The sequence below is a fragment of the Musca domestica genome, unplaced genomic scaffold, assembly GCF_030504385.1.
Source record: "Musca domestica strain aabys unplaced genomic scaffold, Musca_domestica.polishedcontigs.V.1.1 42, whole genome shotgun sequence".
In the NCBI taxonomy this organism is placed as follows: domain Eukaryota; kingdom Metazoa; phylum Arthropoda; class Insecta; order Diptera; family Muscidae; genus Musca; species Musca domestica.
In genome coordinates, this window is record NW_026712329.1 from 6,594,389 (window position 1) to 6,613,753 (window position 19,365).

Here is a 19,365-nt window from a genome sequence, read left to right on the forward strand (position 1 = left end):
TATTTCCCAAATATTGTTGTTACAGAGTGCATATTACGGCTGCGGAGGACAAAAATATCAAATCGGATGAACAATATATATGAGAGCTATAGCTATATCTGACCGATTTCGATAAAATTTGGCATACTTATTTTCAGGCCTAATTTGGCAGTATGTGCAAAATCCCTTACTATTCGGGCTGATATCACGTTTGGTGCACAATAAAAGGCAAATCGGACGAAGATATATATGGGAGCTATATCTAAATTTTTACCGATTATCTTCAATTTCAATAGGGTTCGTCCTTGGGCCAAACAAATGTTGTTTGGAAAATTTCATCTCAATCGGATAATAAATGCGACCTGCATTTTGTTCACAAGAATACATGGACAGACGGACGGACTGACTTGCATAAATCAACTCAGAAAGTGATTCTATGCAGATCATCAAAAGGAACTATGGGTCTATCTCCTTTCCTTTTGCCTGTTACAAACAAATGTACAAAGACATAATACCCTGACCACCTTGTGGCGTAGGGTATAAAAAATACAAACGTCTCAAAAACAATCACCTTTTATTATCGAAATATAATGATAATAATTGATGTCTTAATTTAACTAGAGTGTTCTTTACCACTGTAATTTACCATTTGCAATACTTGAAATGAAAATAAGTTTCTTGAGTGCGTTAGACAAAATACTTCTCGTTTAAAAGTCTGATATAAACAACGACATACTAGCCTACATAAGAACAAGTAAAAAAACATTAAGTTCGGCCGGGCCAAACTTTTAATACCCTCCACCTTAGGGTAAAAGAAACATTAGAAGAAATGTGGCAAAAACCATTAAAATGCCGATTATGGGGAGGTACCGTTATATGGGGGCTATACCAAAACGTGGACCTATAATTACAATGTTTCGCCACCGGAGCTGGAACCCATTATGACCCACAAATACCAATTTTTAGACAAATCAGTGAAAAAATGTGGCAAAAACCATCAAAATACCGAATATCGGGAGGTACCGTTATATGGGGGCTATATCAAATCATGGACCCATGCATGCAATGTTTTGCCACCGAAGCTGGAACCAATTATGACCAACAAATACCAATTTTCGAACAAATCCCTGAAAAAATGTGGCAAAAATCATCAAATTACCGAATATCGGGAGGTACCGTTATATGGGGGCTATACCAAAACGTGGACCTATAATTACAATGTTTCGCCACCGGAGCTGGAACCCATTATGACCAACAAATACCGATTTTCAGACAAATCCGTGAAAAAATGTGGTAAAAAAAATTAAAATACTAAATATCGGGAGGTACCTTTATATGGGGGCTATACCACAACGTGGACCTATACATGCAATGTTTTGCCACACGCTCAGAGACCCGCTATGACCTACAAATACCAATTTTAAGACAAATCCGTGAAAAAATGTGGCATAAATCATCAAAATACCGAATATCGGGAGGTACCGTTATATGGGGACTATACCAAATTATGGACCCATACATTCAATGTTCCGCCACCGGAGCTGGAAACCATTATGACCCACAAATACCAATTTTTAGACAAATCGTTGAAAAAATGTGGTAAAAAAAAACTAAAATACTAAATATCGGGAGGTACCTTTATATGGGGGCTATACCACAACGTGGACCTATACATTCAATGTTTTGCCACACGCTCAGGGACCCGCTATGACCTACAATAACCAATTTTAAGACAAATCCGTGAAAAAATGTGGCATAAATCATCAAAATACCGAATATCGGGAGGTACCGTTATATGGGGACTATACCAGAACGTGGACCGATATATCTCATTTTCAATACCAACCATCGTAGACACAATGCAAATAGCTCTGCTAAATTTTGGAGCTCTACGTCAAATAATGTGGGCTGTATCGTGATTTCAACAGACAGACAGACAGACGGACAGACAGACAGACAGACGGACAGACAGACAGACGGACATCGTTAAATCGACTTAGAATTTTATGCTGATTATGAATATATATACTTTATGGGGTCTAAAACGAATATTTAGGGATGTTACAAACGGAATGACAAAGTTAATATACCCTCCTTTCCAAGGTGGAGGGTATAAAAATACACATGTAATGGAATTCTGTAAATGGTTATCTACTGAATTAGTAACAATATTGAAAACTGTAATTTTTATACCCTCCACCATACTACGGAGGGTATATTAATTTTGTCATTCCGTTTGTAACTCCTCGAAATACTCATGTCAGGCCCAACAAAGTATATACATTCTTGATCAGCGTAAAATTCTAAGACGATTTAGCCATGTCCGTCTGTCTGTCTGTCTGTCTGTTGTAATCACGCTATCTTTCGAACAAATTGAGATAGAAGGCTAAAATTTTGCACACATGTATATTTTGCCAGTAGGCAGGTTAAGTTTGTAAATGGGTCATGTAGGTCCACGTCTTCATATAGCCCCCATATACCGTCCCCCCCAATATTCGGCATTTTGATGATTTTAGCGACACTATTTACCGGGATTGTTTCAAATTTCGCATGTGAAGTTCGTCATGGATATTTCAGCCCATGCTAGAAAATTGTCTGTGCAGGTCCACGTCTAGGTATAGCCCCCATATAACGGTACCCCCCATATTCGGAATTTTGATGATTTTAGCTACATTATAAACAGATTTTTCTTCAAGTTTCGCATGTAAATATTGTAATAAATTATGAAAAAAGTTGCCTATGCAGGTCCACGTCGTCGTATAAGCACTCGGTATTTTTAAGGTTTTAACAGAATTCTTAACGGATTTTATTATTATTTTTTTGGAAATTGCCAAATTTGTACCAAATGGTGGAGGGTATTAAAAGTTCGGCCCGGCCGAACTTACAGCTTTTTTACTTGTTTTATTATAGCTTGTCCCAAGTTTGCTTGCAAATTCACTTTTACTGCATCTGCTGCTGCAATTCTCTTTGGTGGAGCAATTTCAAGTACTCTGTTAGTATCTCCAAGGTTTTCCTATTATTTACAAATGCAATTGTGAGAATTTAGCACGTGTAAAAATCTAAATTTTACTAAGATTGCTTTTACGAAAAATTGCTGCGAAATTTAAGAGAAAACAAGTAAAAGTGGTTTTGAATGACAATCTCTAGGTCCGTAAACAGACGAGGAAAGTAAATGATAAGAAAAGTGACTTCAATAGAAAAAATACGTTGAATGAGCTTAATGTCCTTTTTATACCCTCCACCATACTATGGAGGGTATATTCATTTTGTCATTTCGTTTGTAACTCCTCGAAATACTAATGTCAGACCCAACAAAGTATATATACATATATTCTGGATCAGCGTAAAATTCTGTCTGTTGTAATCTTTTGTAGGTCTACGTGGTATAGATCCCAATACAACGGCTATATTCGGTATTTTTTAAATTTTAACAGAATTTTTAAGGATTTTATTTTTTGAAAATTGCCAAATTTGTACCAAATGGTGGAGGGTATTCAAAGTTCGGCCCGGCCGAACTTACTGCTTTTTAACTTGTTTTCTTTGGGAATCTTTCCCATAAACTCACTTCTCTTTTCGCAAACTTTGCAAGTATGAATTGGAAGTAATTCAAACTGTTTACCAGACAACTTAAAACGAGTTAAAAATAGTAGCATGAATGCCAACTAATGATGTGTCATCTAATTTTTAAAGGGTTATTTTTTTGCTATTATTTTTTTGGTAACACTGGTTCAAAGAGGTCATACTTGTTTGATGCTATGTTTTACTGTCAAACACATTTAGTTTCGTCTAATCGTTTGCAATTTCTTTTGGTTGTGTATGTATACGAAAAAAAAAACAACATCTGAGCTGCACTTATATCCTCCTAAGGATCCTTCCAGTGGTTTAATCTGTAATAAATAAATCAATTTTGGAATTGACAATGTTGAATGAAAAATTATTCAAATTTGTAAAAAATGTTGAAAAACGCGAATGACGTCGTATGGGAAAAAATATAATTATATTTGAAAAAACATTTAAATTTTTTTAACATATCAATGTATCCAAGCGTTGATGCATCTACCTGTATTCTTCTACCATGCCCTAAACTTATTGTTAAAGTACGTTTACATATAAAGGGGTTAACCAACTAGGTTTGGATTAAAATTGTCATATCCATTACTTATACTTCAAATAAATCCTCTTAAAGTAGGTTAATCATACAAAAAGTTCTAACGTAAACATGGCATTTTTTAGAATTTAGAAGGTAAAGTCATGCAATCTTTGGTCTGTTTCGGAACTTCGAGAATGTGAAAGTTTTTACTACGATAACCGATTTTCCCTTAATTATATCGGAGAGAATTGTAAAACTAGTAGATTCTTACACAAATCAGAGATGGGAGCCAGTTTTCTATGCAGTGAAATTTCACAAGGTAAATTACAGAAAATGAAGAGATGGGAATGCTTATTTGAAAGCTTATTGTGATTGGGCAATTATCAGGGTTCATCCGTGCAGAGATGCAAATGTAAACGTACGTTCAGACTTTTTTTGGGAGTTAAGCTATGTTAAGGCTCTATCAGATGAAATGTTTTTATATACCTCACCATTTTATAGAGGGTATATTTTTTCATTCCGTTTCAAATTTTTTTCAAAGTAAAGCTTTTCAAAGTACTCATGAAAGACCCATGGTAGAATTAAGAAGGCAAAGTCGTGCAATCATATGTTTCTATTTTTTTTTCAACAATAGTTTTTTGACAATATTTCATTGTCAAAATTTATATTTATAAATCTATAGTATACACAAAAATCAGTCCTACTTTGTAATTTTTGTACCATGAATGGTTCAACATGAAAGAATGCTCATCTCCAAAGAAAATTCAACGCTGTATCGGAGCCTTATTGTGTCAAATAGACTTTTAAACATGCAACAATTGGTTTTGTTTTTTACATATTTTTTCATAAAAATACTGTATTGGGGAAACCCACCGAACTTGCAAGGAATATTGTAATTTATCTACAAAATTGAATCCAAGATAGGGGGACAATATTGTTTTATCCCAAAATTATACATTTCGTTGCGCGTGGAAAACATACATTTTTTCCATCTAATAGTACGTTTATATATATATGAGGGTTAACCCACTGGATTTGGATTAAAATTGTCATATCCATTACTTATACTTCAAATAAATCCTCTTAAAGTAGGTTAACCATACAAAAAGTTCTAACGTAAACATGTCATAAATTTGAAACAATTAGAAAATATTTTCTTTTTTATTCAAAACAATACACACACACATATACAAACTATGCTTATGTTTTGTCAGAATTGGAAATCAACAGAAAAAATGTGTTAGGGAGGCAGTCACAGGCTGTAGCTTCTATTACGAACTTCAAATACGACATCTCAAACAATTCCGGTGAGTATTGTACTAAAATCGTCAAAATACCGAATATAAGGAGGTACTGATATATGGGGCCTATACGAAGACCTGGACCTGCATAGTCAATTTTCTATCACGGACTGTAGTTCCCATTACGAACTCTAAATACGTAATTTGAAACTACTACGGCGAATAATGACGCTAAAATCATCAAAATACCGAATATCGGGAGGTACCGTTATATGGGGGCTATACCAAAACGTGGACCTACAGAACCCATTTTCAATACGAAAAGTCCTGCAGACATAATGTGCATTTGAGTAAAATTTATCTAACTACTTCATTTCGTTCAGACGCTAAAGTGATAGACGGACGGACATCGCTAAATCGACATACGCCTTCGTACAGTCTTCCCGATATTCGGTATTTTGATGATTTTAGCGACATTATTCACCGGAATTTTTTCAAATTTGGTATTTGAAGTTCGTAATGGATTCTACAGCCTCAGACAGAAAATTCTCAGTGAAAGTTCACGTTTTGGTATAGCCTCTATATTATGATACCCCCTGTATTCGGTATCTTGATGATTTTAGCAACATTATTCACCGATTTTGTTTTTAGTTTCGCATTTGAATATTGTTATGACTTATGACAAAATATTAACTATGCAGGTCCATTTAGTCGTAAGGACCCTAATATAACAGCTAAATCCGGCATTTTTAAGATTTCAAGAGAATTTTTAATGGATTTTATAGTTTTTGAGAATTGCCACATTCGTCCCAATTGGTGGGGGGTATTGCAGTTGCAGTTTTTTAATTGTTAAATTTCATAATTATCGTGTGTAAAACACTTTTATTGTGTTTATAATTATCCTTGAAAATATATATACCACTTTATTATTTATTTTGAAGCCAAAAAAAAGCGAGTCATGCTATTTCTACCATTCCCAATTTTGTTTACTGCAAACCATGTTTTCTTATACGACGCAAATCGGAGGTTGTAATGATATGTATTTTTTAACAATTTTAACAAATTTAAATAATTTTCATTCACGATTTTCAATATCAAAATCGGTTTGACAGTTCATTGTCCCTGTGTCAGCTGTGTCGATGCGACTACCTGTGTTCTTCCGCCATGCTGCAAACACATTCCCATAAAACAACCACTATCTGACTTAAACTGTGAATGATCATATAGTTATGTGAACGATCTGTATTTATTTCAAGACTTCATAAAACGAGATTATTTAAAATATTTCATGCATATGCGAATTTAAAAGATAGAACACCTACATTTCCTACCGCCAACTTCTTATAATAGCCTAAAGTAGTTTCATGCCAATATAAAAATAAAATAATACAATCGATCAATGCGATACGAATAATTATTGTGGCCCACAGCCAACAAGCCGTAACACATGGCTTCCCTACAGATAATGTCTCATTATGCATCAGATAACAATATTTTGGCTTGCTTTTGTCCAAGTTTAAGCGTACTTTTGCAAAACTGATAACCACCATTGATTATCATACGTTTAAGTCCACATTCTGAAGACAAAAATTGAAATGGAAAATTCTATTGAAAGCAAATTGATAACAGCGTGGAACTTTTTCAGCTGCCTGTGTCAATTTTTATTTTATTGCGTTTTGATTAGGATAGGCAAGGAATTATTTTGAGGCCGAAAAAACGCAAGTCATGCCCATCATAAACATTTAATCTCCCTGTCCACTGTAGCGGTGAATTTAAATGTGTTTATGGGCATGACTTGCCTTTTTTTGCCTCAAAATAAATCCTTTCCTATCATAATCAAAACGCAGTAAAATTAAGTCGAACAAATAGAATTATTAAAATGATTTTTCAAATAAATTCAAAGGATAATTGGGGACACAATAAAAGCTTTTTACAATAATTTTATCATATGAGGAAAGGATTACTTATATGAAGTTTAAAGATAAGATAAATATGAATATAAACTTAGCATGTTTTATTTATTTGGTTATAATCGTGCCTCTTTTATATAGTTCTTATCAATGATAAGGAGTCATATTCATTAGTACATTAGTAATATATTTAAAGAGATAGAGATCAGAGTGGACAATGGTGTGTCTTCAAAAGAGCTTGTTATCGATTATAATCACGTGAATATATTAAATGATTCTGTTTGTTGAAAACAGACACGTTTGTTGACTTACTCGTGGCTGTATTTCGCCAAAACAGATTATTGACATAAACAATAAAAATTGGGATGAATACATCTCTTATCAACACAACGATCTATACATATTATAATTTAATATGGAATATAGTACGCTTGCACATTTAGCTTTCCTGTGGAATTGAGGTCATGAACACATAACAAAAATACAGTCGGTTCAATGATTTCGAAAATCTATATATGTCAATAAAAGCAAACTCACAGCAACATATATCATATTTATTATTTAATATGTAAAACTCAGAAAAAAATTTTATAATGTCACTGTCATTTACTTTAGGATACTTTTTTGGAAAAACGTCAAATTCTCTTTATAGTACGGATAACAGCGTGTTTACATACATATATTTTGAAGTGATTAACCGTAATAATTGACTGATCACAATAACTTAAACATATATTTTTCTTAGTCAAATTTATTGTGATTTGTCACCTATCACAGTCATCAACGATACAAATTTGTTGTAAAAGTACTTTAGAAGTATGTTTTGATTATTGATTTAATAATTATAATCGATTTAAAATTGCAAGTGATAAAGGCTTTATCAGACGATATGTTTTTTACATGTATTTCCATATATAGAAGTTGCACACATCGTGTGATACATGGATGACATTTCAGTTGTGAAATACATGAGTGAAGTACATACGTGCTACAACAGCGAGCCCTATTTTCATCGGAAAAATATAATTTAATCATAAGTTTGTTTTTTCTTTTTGTGTGAAAACATATAAAATTTAATTTCCGGAAAAATCAACCATAAAGTATCATACCATTTTAGAAAATATTATATAATCACAATGTAACCAAATGAATAAAAACAAGTAAAAAAGCAGTAAGCTCGGCTGGGCCGAACTTTGAATACTCTCCACCATTTGGAACGAATTTGGAAATTAAAAAAAAATAAAATCCGCTAAAATTTCTGTTAAAATCTTTAAAATACCGGATACAGGGTGAGATGAAAAACCAGCAACCAAATTCAAAATGCTGTCATTTCTGAGCCACTCGTCCGAACATATCGCAATATTCCATTCGGGGTGAACCATTGAAAATCCAACAAGTTAAAAAGCAGTAAGTTCGGCCGGGCCGAACTTTGAATGCCCTCCACCTTTTGGAACGAATTTTGAAATTTTCAAAAAATAAAATCTGTTAAAATCTTAAAAATAACGAATATAGCCGCTCTATTGGGGTCTATACGACGTGAACCTACATAGGCTTTGTTTGTCATAAGCCACTAACATATTCAAATTCGAAAATTCAAAAAAAAAAAAAACGGTGAATATGCATAGACAATTTTCTGTCACAGGCTGTAGCATCCATTACGAACTTCAAATACGACATCTCAAACAAATTCGGTGGGTATTAAACCTAAACTCGACAAAATACCGAATATAGGGAGGTACTGATATATGGGCCCTATGCGAAGACCTAGACCTGCAGAGACAATTTTCTCTCACAGACTGTAGTTCCCATTACGAACTCTAAATACGTAATTTGAAACTACTCCGGTGAATAATGACGCGAAAATCATCAAAATACCGAATATAGGGCGGTACAGTTATATCGGAGCTATACGAAGACATGGACCTGCAAAGACAATTTTCTGTCACAGGCTGTAGCATCCATTACGAACTTCAAATACGATATCTCAAACAATTTCGGTGAGTATTGTACCTAAACTCGTCAAAATACCGAATATAGGGAGGTACTGATATATGGGGCCTATGCGAAGACATAAACCTGCACAGACAATTTTCTGTCACAGACTGTAGTTCGCATTACGAACTCTAAATACGTAATTTCAAACTACTCCGGTGAATAATGACGCGAAAATCATCAAAATACCGAATATTGTGAGGTACCGTTATATCGGAGCTATACGAAGACCTGGACCTGCATAAACAATTTTCTGTCACAGGCTTTAGCATCCATTACGAACTACAAATACGACATCTCAAATAGTTTTGGTGAGTATTGTACCTAATATCGTCAAAATACCAAATGAAGGGATGTACTGATATATGGGGCCTATACGAAGGCCCGGCCCTGTACATACAATTTTCTATCTTAAGGTGCAAGTACATAAGAAGCTTGAAGTCATGGCTTCGGTCCGTTATTTATACTAAAGGGTGAAACTTTGTTCTTTTACGAAGAAGTCAACCGATGACTTAAGGTGGGAATACATAAAGCGCTTATTTGGCTGGCTTCTTTGGAAGTGAACAATGAGCCAAGGGCCAAAATCGAATTTAGTCAACCTAAAACTCCTTTGTTCCTCTACGAAGAAGACAGGCGATGACGTAAATCAGCCTAATAAGCGCTTTATGTATTCCCACCTTTAAGCTTGTCAAAAAAGCCTTCTATGTTTTCTCAAATTTGCAGCTATTTTAAAATTTAAATGAACGATATGCGAACACAGTTGACTATTGCGGTAGAGATTAGAATAAGTTGTGTCTGATTACCAAAAAATTTTTAAAAATTGTTACTGGAAGACGTCTGTTAACCCAAAAGTTCTGCAAAAGTGAGCAATTTGAGAGAGAAATATTGACATGTCCTTCACTGAGAGTTTGCAAATTCTTGCTGGACAAATATCTTCTTGCAATAACTTGCAACTCTTCTCCTTCTCCTTTCGGTCATTTACATTTGGACAAACGTTTTAAAAAGAACTTTATATTGCGAATCGCAAGCGTAATAGCTTTGTTTTCTTGATTCATTTTTAATTTTTTCATGTTTCATTTCTGTTGATGGCACACAAATTGTTTTGTTTTGAAATCATAAAGGTGTGGGTACATAAGCAATTTGGTCTCATAGCTAGGAATATTAGTGTTAAATTATAAATACAAAATGACGGCAGGATATATGTCACATAATATGCCATGCGAAGACTTCAAGCTGCTTATGTACGCATTTAAGGTGCTAGTACATAAAGAGCTGTTTTATTGGATTAAGTCATCGGCTGGCATGTCCACAAAAGAGCAAAAGAGCGTCAGGTTGGCTTAGTTCGATTTCGTTTCGTCCATAATTTATACTTGCTCACTCTACGCTCCTTTGTTTTTGCCCATTTACTCTCTCTTGGTCTGTTCCAGAACTGCAAGCATCTAAAAGTTTTAATACGATAACCGATTTTCCCGTTATGATATCGAAAAAATCTCGCAAAACTAGTATGTTCTAGCATGTTCTAGAACCAAGCATTTGAAAGAAGCTACTGAACAATTTCTGGAGGAAAAGTAAACAGACACACCAATAGTTTCATTTGTTGAATAAATATAATAAATCATTGTAAATTTGGTATAATAAAGCACGTGGATCGAGATAATGCATTTAATCAACGTGTAAATGGGCTGCAAAGCTCTTTTAATTATCTTTTCTGCTTTTGTTTGCATGTGTTCAGTCTAAATTGTTCAGTGGTTAAATCGCAAAAATAACATATTTATGGGTTCGGGAATAAAGAAAAAAACACAATAATTTAAAAAAAATCCATTTTTATTAAAAGCAATGTAAAAAATTAAAGCCATACATATAATGACAACCAATTGTTCAAAATCGCAACACGATCTGAAAATTCATTCTAACCTAATATAATACACATCTTAAACTATAAATGCTTGTCTCTGTTCTCTGTTCTCTTTTTTTTTTTTTTTTTTTGGTGTTACATTCTGTCTTCTAATTGCACCCAATAGTCCATGGGAGCCGAAGTCAAACCACTCAGACGTACACTCATATCGGGTAATTTGTCATTTGGACCCAATACAAAGTTGAAATTTTGTAACATGGTTGTGGTCATCAGGAATAACATGTTGCGAGCAAATGTTTCACCAGCGCACAGACGTTTGCCTGGAAAAGGTATAAGGGTTTTATTACAGCGTTTTTGAGACCCAATTTATCTTTATGTTTACCAGCAGCAAATGGTAGCGAAACGTCTTTCTTTAGGCACAACTTTCCATTGTCATCTAAAAATCTTTCAGGTCGGAAATTCTTCGGATCACCCCATATAGTTTCATCATTATTAACGGACTTTAAGCTAGTCAAGACTATTGTATCCTGAAAAAAAAAAAAACATTTATAATAAGTTGGTATTATGACAGATAAACTTGTTTAATATTAGTTTCAAAGAATATCATTACTACATTAATATAATTTCCTTACCTTTGGCAAATGATATCCCATTAGTTCTGTATCTACTTTTGCCCGATGTGCAACATTCGAAGGAACCAGCGTCTCAATTCGCATAATTTCTCTTATACATGCTTCGGTGTAAGATAAATCTTTACGATCATCTAATGTTGGCAAACGACCTGAGCCGACAACATTGTCAATTTCATTTTGGATTTTCTTCTGAACCTCCGGATAATGCAACAGATATTGGATTAAAAATGCCATTGTTGTACCCATATTGGTGATGGCGGGGAATGTAAAATCGATCATTGCCATAACAAGTTGATTGTGTTTAAAAGATGTTGTATCGCCTTTACCCTCTTCCTCGGCCTTTTTCATTTCTTTGATATACAAATCGACAAAGTTGCGATCAGCCGATTCATCATACGTCTCAATGTAGTGATTTATCATTTTCTCATAGAAATTGTAAACATAACGATTCGATTCCATTAATTTATTATATGAACTCCAGTTGGGGAATATGTGTCGGATCCAAGGCATAATACCTAAAACTTTACCATAATCATCACCGGTGCGTTGGAATTGAACAAGCATAAGGATCAATTTCCACATATCCGCTTGTTCAGCTCTTGGAATTCGTTCGTTGAAAACGCACTGATAGATACTGTTGGCTGAGAAGGGATTAAAGAAATAGGATAGTAGGATACGATAGCCGCCTTCTCTGACAAATTGCTTCTCGTGTTCATATTTGGGTCCATTGCGTATTAAACTTAACATGTCAGTTAATTCTTCTTGCATCACGGCTTCTAATTGATCGGAACGTCGCCCAAACCCAAAATCTCTTAAATAGCGGAGAATGAAACGTCTTTGCTCCTCCCATTCGGGACCATCTATGAAGAAAATTCCTGTTTAAAAAAAGGAAAAAAAAAGCATTGTTTCAATGAATCTTATATAATGGCAGCACTTTTCCTATTAATTCCCATATTTAGTGACATAGCAATTAAGTTCATACACTCATTGTCAAAATACTAAAATTTGTCTCCATGACGTAGATGTCCCGAAAATTGTAAAAACAGTGGTACTTTCAGTAAAGAAAAACTTATATTTTATGTTTAAATTCAACTGTTTATCCTGCTCTTTTGTTTTACAGTACAATTAAACTTTATTCATGTGTCTTTAAAGTTTCCAATCGAAACAATAATTTGTCCCATGTAAACGCTAGCTTAGTTTGGAGCCGGTAGTATGTGATTTGTTGATATACGTGTATTTACTTACCAGAAATTTTCCTATTGGGCTCTCGTATTTCGGCAATAAACGACGATGGACGGCCATCGAATTCAGGCCGATTTAATACTTCACGTACAGCATCAGGATTGTGGACAACAACAAAGGGAAAATTACCCATGAACAGACCAATTATATCCGTTTTCAACCATTTTGCAAATTGTGAAACAGCTTTGTGTAGCATGCGGGAATTCACCATTAACATGAACAAATAACTGCCAAAGAAGGGAACGCGAGGAATAGCTGTAAATAGCGAAAATAGTTAAAATTATGAAAAAATTAAAAAAAAATAATTTCTGTTCTACACTTGTAAAAAAGTAAAAATTTGCAGAAACCCAATACTTGATATATCATGATTTATTTAAAGTAAGGCGTGTTTAAATAAAATCTTTACCCGTGTTAACCGTAGCGTTTTCAGTGGTCACTTATTGTGACTGGCCCATTGTCAGGTTAAGCCGGATAAAGATTTACAATATTAATGTCATATTACCTCAAAAAGTCTTGCTAGCTAACGTTACATGCAGATCTTTATCCGTTTACAATTAATATGACTATGAAAATCATATGTTAAAACTACTGTGATTGGTAAGTTATTGGTGTTAAAGATATATAAAATTACATAGGTAGCCGCACCAACACAGCTGGTGGTACATTGAACTGTCAAAACATTTTTGAACTAAAAGTTTTAATTAAAAAAGTATTTAAAATATTTTAAAAATATTTTTTGCAGAAATTCTTTGATACTTTATGAATGTTCACAAGCTACAGGGTGAGATGAAAAACTGCAACCAACTTCAGAATGCTGTCATTTCTAAGTCCCTCGTCCGACAGCTATTACAATTATTTTAGTGACAGCCCATTATATTGTTTACAAGCGTACAAAAGCATTTTGGTGAGAATTTTCCAGAAAAAAGTTGTTCGTGATCGAATTCAAGCGTGATAGTGTGATTTCTTAAAGCACTCCAGCATTTAAATGTGAATAAATAAAGAAAACAGCAACATCAGCAGAAATGGTTTGAAAAGTAAAGAAGCGACTTGATCGAAACTTGCGTCGCAGTGGCCGAAAAATGGCTCGTGAGCTAAACATATCGCAATATTCCATTCGGCAAACATTGAAAAATGAGCTCGGGGTAAGCCATTGAAATTCCAAAAATTGCTAGAAATTACACCGGAACAGAAAGAAAATAGAAAAGAGCTAAAAAGTTGCTTCGCTTGGCCGAAAGTGTTAACTGCCGAATTTGGCTTCCTCCGATGAGAAAACAATCGTTGCCCAACAGTTTGTAAACAAACAAAATAATCGTGTTTACTTCCCAAAGAGGTCAGTTGAAAATGTGCACCTTCGGTTGGCCACCAGAACCTTAGACACAACATTTATTTTGGCCGTAGGCCTTGGACATTCCAACAGGACTCAGCACCAAAAATGGTTACAAAATAAGGTTCCTCGCTTCATTTCCAGCGCACAATGGCCACCAAAATCTGCGGATAGCAATCCGTTGGACTATTGTGTCTGGAAAGCAAGGTTGACACTAAAAAATACCAAAGTTTCGATCACCTCAAGCAAGGGCTTCGCCGGATATGGGCCAAAATAACGCAGAGCAACATTCGGGCAACGTGTAACGGCTTCTTTCGCAGTTTGAAGGCCATAATTCGTACCAAAGGTGACCAATTCGAACCAATCTAAACTTATACTAAAATTTGAAGCTATTTCCGACATTTTTTGCTTTCATTCAATAAAATTAAAAAAAAATGTAAAAATTATTCCGTTTGAATTTGTTGCAGTTTTTTATCTCACTCTGTATATTTTATATTGCTATGTTATTATATTTATTGTGATTGTAAATTGTCAGGGTTAACCCAGGTAGAGATTATGTATGAAAACTTACTTTTAGCTTTTCTGAAAAAAATATCGTTCACATCAACTTTGAAATCGTCAAATAATAGACATGCACATTTTTTAAATGAGGTTTAATTGATTTTTAGCAATAATTGTGGAACAAGTGTTTTGGCAATCAGTATGTCATAAAACACTTATACTATCAGAAGCTAGCAGGCTACAACTTTACAACTAAAAGTTGTAAAATAAAACTATATATTAGTATTCATTGTCTTGCCCTGGGATAACAAAAGATAAGACAGCTTTTCTTAGTGTTACGTAGTCAAATCATGAATTAAAAGTCATAAATTATATTTGGTACCGTTTACATATTCCTTTTTTTTAATTTAATGTGAAAAACTATTGGCTTTTTCTATGGTCAATTGGGAAGGAAGTTTTATGCAATCATATGTTGACAGCATCACTTTGTCAAATCAGAGATGGGATAAAAGAGATATTTAATACAATTTTGTCGAAAACTCGACTTTGCTACAGAGTTGCATTTTTTCATATTTATTTCAAAGGTAAAATACCTTTCTTAAAGGCAAATGTTTCTTATAGGATCTATAAACAGCTTGCGAAGGACGCGAATAAATGAAAATATTAGCAATTTAATGCCAATTATATTGCGGTAACAAATGCAATATTTCGAACAAAATTTTGCCATTTTTAATTTGAAATCAAATCACAATAACGTATTTTGACCGCCAAATATCAGTAGTCATTTGCACTTTTTGCGTATTGAAAGCTCTCGATTTTTTTTGCGGAAGCATGTTGAAGCAAAAAACAGCTTTCAAACATTTATTAAAGGTGTGAGTACACATGCAGCTTGAAGTCATCGCATGGCATATTTTGTGACATATAATAAAGTAATGCCAGAGCTGCATTCACACCATGAAATACTCGTATAGGATTCGTATCGGGAGGTATGAAATACAGCTACTTTCAAACAAGATACGAAAGCTTTGCGAACGTGGTTGTTATCAAAAATATTCTATGAATAAAACTTTCCACAATATAAAAAATGTTGATATAGGTTTGTTTTTTATTTTCGTACACATATGCCGAAATAAATGTGTACTCATTGTTAGTTAAAATACATGCAGACAAGAAGGCGGCGTGAGAGCGAGTGTGAGAAAGCGTGTTTGGGATCATTGTTAATATTTTGATAATTGTTATTGCTACTGTTTAGCCACACTCCACACTTTTAATGATTAAACATCGAAGAAAACCAAAACAAATTTGTTTTGTTTCTAAATGGGCGTGCTGATATGGTTCATGCAAGGGGCTTGTGTATTCTTTGTTGAGAGATATCAAAGGAATATTATTGAGATTGATTACTCGATTGTTAGGCAAATTTACTGGATGTTGTCTCTTAACCCAAAAGTCCAGTAAATAAGAGTGAATCAAAAGAGAAATGTTGATATTTGTTTACTGAGAGTTACTGGATTTTACTGGAAGAAATTTGTCCAGTAAACTTTTAGCCTTTTTCTTTGCACTGGCACATCAGCTGATAACATGGTAGAATAAAAGAGTATGTTAGCGCTAGAAGCTGATTACATTTTTTTCTTAATGTGCCCAATTTCTGTTAATGTATTGTGTGCATTTATTGCTTTAAAAATATCGAACAGTTCGGATCATATTTTTTTAATAGTTTAACGAACCTGTTTTACTATTTTATTGTACCAAAACAAAACCTATGTCCTGTAAAATTTTGCACATTTATTTTGTTGTTTCTTCGATCAGCTGTTTTTCTTCGATCAGTTGGTTAGGTAACGAGTTTTTTCACACAAAAGTTGATCACATGTGTTTTTATGAATTTTATTATTGGGGTTTCGGGGTTCTTTTTATCCATGGAGAAATTAACCATGCCACGATCAACGGAACGGGTCTCACTGGAGGAGAAGATGAATACAATACTGACTTTATTCTCCGGAATAAAAAAATATTTTTAATGTCTTACAAAATTCTGCATATTTTAAATTCAAACAGGTAGTTGGGCCTTCCGTGGTATTTGTAATGGGTCATGGTATGGGACTCAACAAACGGTTTTGTCTCTCTCTCTCTTTTTTTTTTTTGAAAATCACACATGAGCGCAGTGTGCAAAATTAAATGGCGAATTAATTTGTATTGGTGAATTAGATTATAATTGTTGCTATTAGCCTTGCTAAAAACACCATTTTACGGAAATTTAAATTTATACGAGCCACGAGCAGCCATGAACCGATAAACAATTCGTTCTGGCATTATTAATCAATTGTTTGCTTTCGCTGACTATTGATATATCACACACGGATCGCTTAGCATCTAGCAGACCAAAACACATTGTTTTAAGGTGTAGGTACATAAGCAGCTTGAAGTCTTCGCATGGCGTATTTTTCACGTATCATAAAGGGATGTCAGAGCCGCACCCAAATCGTGATGTCGTTCCCTATTATAATTTGACCTTAATATGCCAAGCTGCTTATGTACCCTCACCTTTTTTCGTCGTAAGGACACCATAAAAATACGCCATTGAATATGAAATCTGCAAGATTAAAATTTTTTTCATTCAAATTATTTTTTATGGAATGAATTCCAATTTATGTATTTTGAAATATAATTTATTTTAAGAACTCAGGCGCAAACATAACAAGCTTAATAATTTCAAGATTCACAAATATAAAAAACAGAAAATGGCAATAAGAAACAAAACACGAAGTTTTCACTTTATTCAATAAGCTGCCATGATTGTATCCTTTGTACAATAATACTTTTTCACAAATTTAGAAAAAAGGTTTCAATTTTTTTCTATGTATCTTTGATTTTGTTATATCCTTGACTAGTTTTATTTTATATTTTCACTAAAAATATGTATTGGAGGATAATTTGCATTGCTAATTGCTCTTCCACCGTTCACACAAGACAGGACTCAAGTCAAATTTCAGACAATGAATTAGATTTTCAATTTGCCAACACACTTAATTTTTCACTTTAAATATTCAAAAAAATTAATAACACAAAAATTACTTTTTTATTCAAATTGTTGCAATTCCTAAAGTCATTTCAAAACGCCTATATCTGACTTATCCTGTCACCTGTAGAAGTTCTTAAAATAATAAATTAATTAAGATTTCCCCAAATGATTGCAAACTCGTGAATACAAATTTCATTTTTGTGTTACTAGCATTTTAATATTTAAATGGTTTCATTTTTTTCACACTTTAAAATATTTGTTTTTAGTTTTGCCAATAATAATTGCTGTAACCGAAATATTAAAAAAATACACTATTTTTCTAAATGTCCTGTGCGAACATTATCTTTTAAATATACAGAGACTACAAATTATGCGATATATTATATTTCCACACTTTCTCTAAAATATCAATGAGAACTATCTAACGATTCTTCTCAATCTGATAAACGCTTTCACACTTTCTCTTAAACATCAATGAGAGCTAACTCACGGTTCTTCTCAATCTGAGAAATCAAAATAATTGTATATATTATATTTTATTTTCCATTTTCCTTTATTATTATGTGAGCTGGGATTTTTTTTTATTTTTTCAAAAAAAAAATCAAAATAAGTCGTAGTTTTTTTCGCTTTTGTAGTTTCTTCGTTTGCATTCAATGGATTGGTTAAAATCTATAACCAATTATAAATTCGCACACATAAACCTTCCACACATTGATACTTAAAAAACAAATTATTTAACATCAGTGATTACCATAAACATCCCAATCGGGATAGGGTAAACTTCTCACCAATGTTTTTTTTTTCTGCTTTTTATCTTAATTATTATTACCGGGTGGAAATCCTTTTGGTTTCGACACAGCATATTTGTATAAACCGTATACGAAAAGAGTCGTACAAGACACCAATAACAAATATGTTAACATTTTGAATCCTTAAGGATTAAAAATATTTTTTTTTAATTGTGTTATTATACAACCAAACGAAAGCGGTTTAAACCGTTTTAGGTAACTGTTGCTTTGCGACGACTTTCACTACTCGACTAAAATGTGATTTCAGGGCCCCTTTTTATTTGAATATTCGTTACGACTAATACTACAATAGAATGAGTATTTGATAACAATTTTCGTGCCGAAGACATGACCGAAGACATTTTGTTTTGTGTGTGCAATTTCGGCTGTTTGAGTTTATTAGAAGCAGACACGAAGATACGTTTAGCCGAAAAATTTTGGACCTCGTCATTAAAGAGTAAAACTTCTCGTTGGCCATTGAAAGGCTGATAGGTGATAATGAAGACCAGCCTATAAAAATTTAAAATTAATAATATTTTCTTTACTTTTTTTCTTTGACATTTCATATCTTTATAAAAGCTTTCACTAAACATTTCTTTTAAAAAAAGTTTACTTTGATTTTTTTTTCTTTATACTTGTTGTCATTTCACAGTTTCATATAACAAATTAATTGAGCTACGCAAATGTGTATTTAATTTGAAATATTGCTAATATTTTGAAAATATTATGGAAGAGATTTTTATGATACCAAACTGTAAAAATATACATGATATTAAATTTTATTTGAAGCATATG

General features: G+C 33.4%; 1 protein-coding gene across 1 annotated transcript; it reads right to left on the bottom strand.

Annotated features, from left to right (window-relative positions):
- Nucleotides 1-11,018: 11,018 nt before the first annotated feature.
- Nucleotides 11,019-18,832, bottom strand: LOC101889924 (probable cytochrome P450 304a1). Its single transcript, XM_005183057.4, has 5 exons — nt 18,612-18,832; nt 12,945-13,196; nt 11,700-12,574; nt 11,450-11,594; nt 11,019-11,387 (listed from the first exon to the last, which is right to left on the bottom strand). Exons 1-5 carry the CDS (start codon nt 18,703-18,705, stop codon nt 11,203-11,205), a joined length of 1,551 nt encoding a protein of 516 aa, XP_005183114.2. The 5' UTR covers nt 18,706-18,832; the 3' UTR covers nt 11,019-11,202.
- Nucleotides 18,833-19,365: the final 533 nt, after the last annotated feature.

Coding starts and splice junctions, on each gene's coding strand:
- LOC101889924 (XM_005183057.4), bottom strand. CDS start 18,705: ATGTTAACATATTTGTTATTGGTGTCTTGTACGACTCTTTTCGTATAC. Junction 13,197..18,611: donor ACCAAAAGGATTTCCACCCG/GTAATAATAATT, acceptor CGCTATTTACAG/CTATTCCTCGCGTTCCCTTC. Junction 11,595..11,699: donor TGGGATATCATTTGCCAAAG/GTAAGGAAATTA, acceptor TTTTTTTTTCAG/GATACAATAGTCTTGACTAG.